The sequence below is a fragment of the Tribolium madens genome, unplaced genomic scaffold (genome assembly GCF_015345945.1).
Source record: "Tribolium madens isolate multiple individuals breed KSU strain unplaced genomic scaffold, Tmad_KSU_1.1 Scaffold_91;HRSCAF=231;Tcas5.2_LG7, whole genome shotgun sequence".
NCBI lineage: Eukaryota > Metazoa > Arthropoda > Insecta > Coleoptera > Tenebrionidae > Tribolium > Tribolium madens.
Window position 1 is genome coordinate 1132355 of NW_025401063.1, and position 1150 is coordinate 1133504.

The 1150-nt window shown below is 35.0% G+C and overlaps 1 protein-coding gene across 1 annotated transcript in view; it reads left to right on the top strand.

Annotated features, from left to right (window-relative positions):
• The window catches only part of LOC123011992 (acidic mammalian chitinase-like), an 8224-nt gene that overhangs the window by 2711 nt on the left and 4363 nt on the right, over positions 1–1150 (top strand). The window contains exon 2 of the mRNA XM_044409731.1: positions 331–835. Within this exon, the coding sequence (XP_044265666.1) occupies positions 331–835 (505 nt within the window). The remainder of the gene's footprint in view (positions 1–330; positions 836–1150) is intronic.

The following is a 1150-nucleotide window of genomic DNA, read 5'->3' on the forward strand; positions in this document are numbered from 1 at the left end:
CAAACCGAAACAAAAACAGGTAATACAAAATATACATATAAAGTATGGAACTTCCATAAATTTGTGAAACTCAAAAACAAACAAAAATTTCGAAAAATTGTCTGTCAAAAAATTTTGACATTAATTTTTTGACATTTATTTTTGCAACAGAAATAAATAGAGTCAAAGTGCAAAATTTAAACTCTTATAACTTCGAAATTATTATAGATAGAATTTTTTAAACATTTTTTCCATGTTCCTGGTATCCCACTTTACATGGCATTTTTCTCTGGGGCTCGAGTTTTGGCGCACGCTGTATAAAAAAATAAAAAAAATTTTTTTTTTTTTTAGACAAAGTTCTTTGCTTCTTCGCCAGCTGGGCCGGCTACCGCAACGGCGACGGCTCCTTCAAGCCCCAGGACATCAACCCCAACATCTGCACCCACGTCCACTACGCCTTCCTGGGGGTCAACCCCGACGGCACCCTCAAAATCCTCGACTCCTGGAACGAAGTCGACTTGCATGGCCTCGAAAACGTCGCAAATCTGAAGAGTGTCAACCCTGAGTTGAAAGTCTTGATCAGTATTGGGGGTTGGAATGCTGGAAATGGCATTTTGAACGGGATCGTGGCCTCCAGCACGCTTAGAACAAGTCTTATTAATAGCTGTTTGAGCTTTTTCAGCCAATGGGGTTATGATGGTATCGATATTGACTGGGAATACCCCGTGAATGCTGACAAGGCCAACTTTGTCAAGCTTTTGCAAGAGATGAAAGAGGCTTTTGGGTCTAGATATGTCCTCTCGGTGACGGTGGCGGCCAACCCCCTCTCCTCTTACGACATCCCTGAAATTGACAAGTAAAAAATTTTTTTATTTTATTTTACCAATAATTTTGTACCTAACACGTAAAAATTCCAGTTCTACCAACTTTTAACGGTTTTATAATTTTTTTTTAAATTTCATCAATAATTTTGCAATTAAAACGTAAAAATTCCAGTTCTACCAATTTCTAGCAGTTGTATAATTTTTTTATTTTTCATTTTTCTTTTGAATCAGTTTGCAATTAACAAGTGAAATCTCTCCAATTTTATTATTTTCTCAATTTTTATTATTTTTGTTTATTTTTTAATTTTCTTTCTGTATAATATAATTTTTTAATTTTTTATTTTATC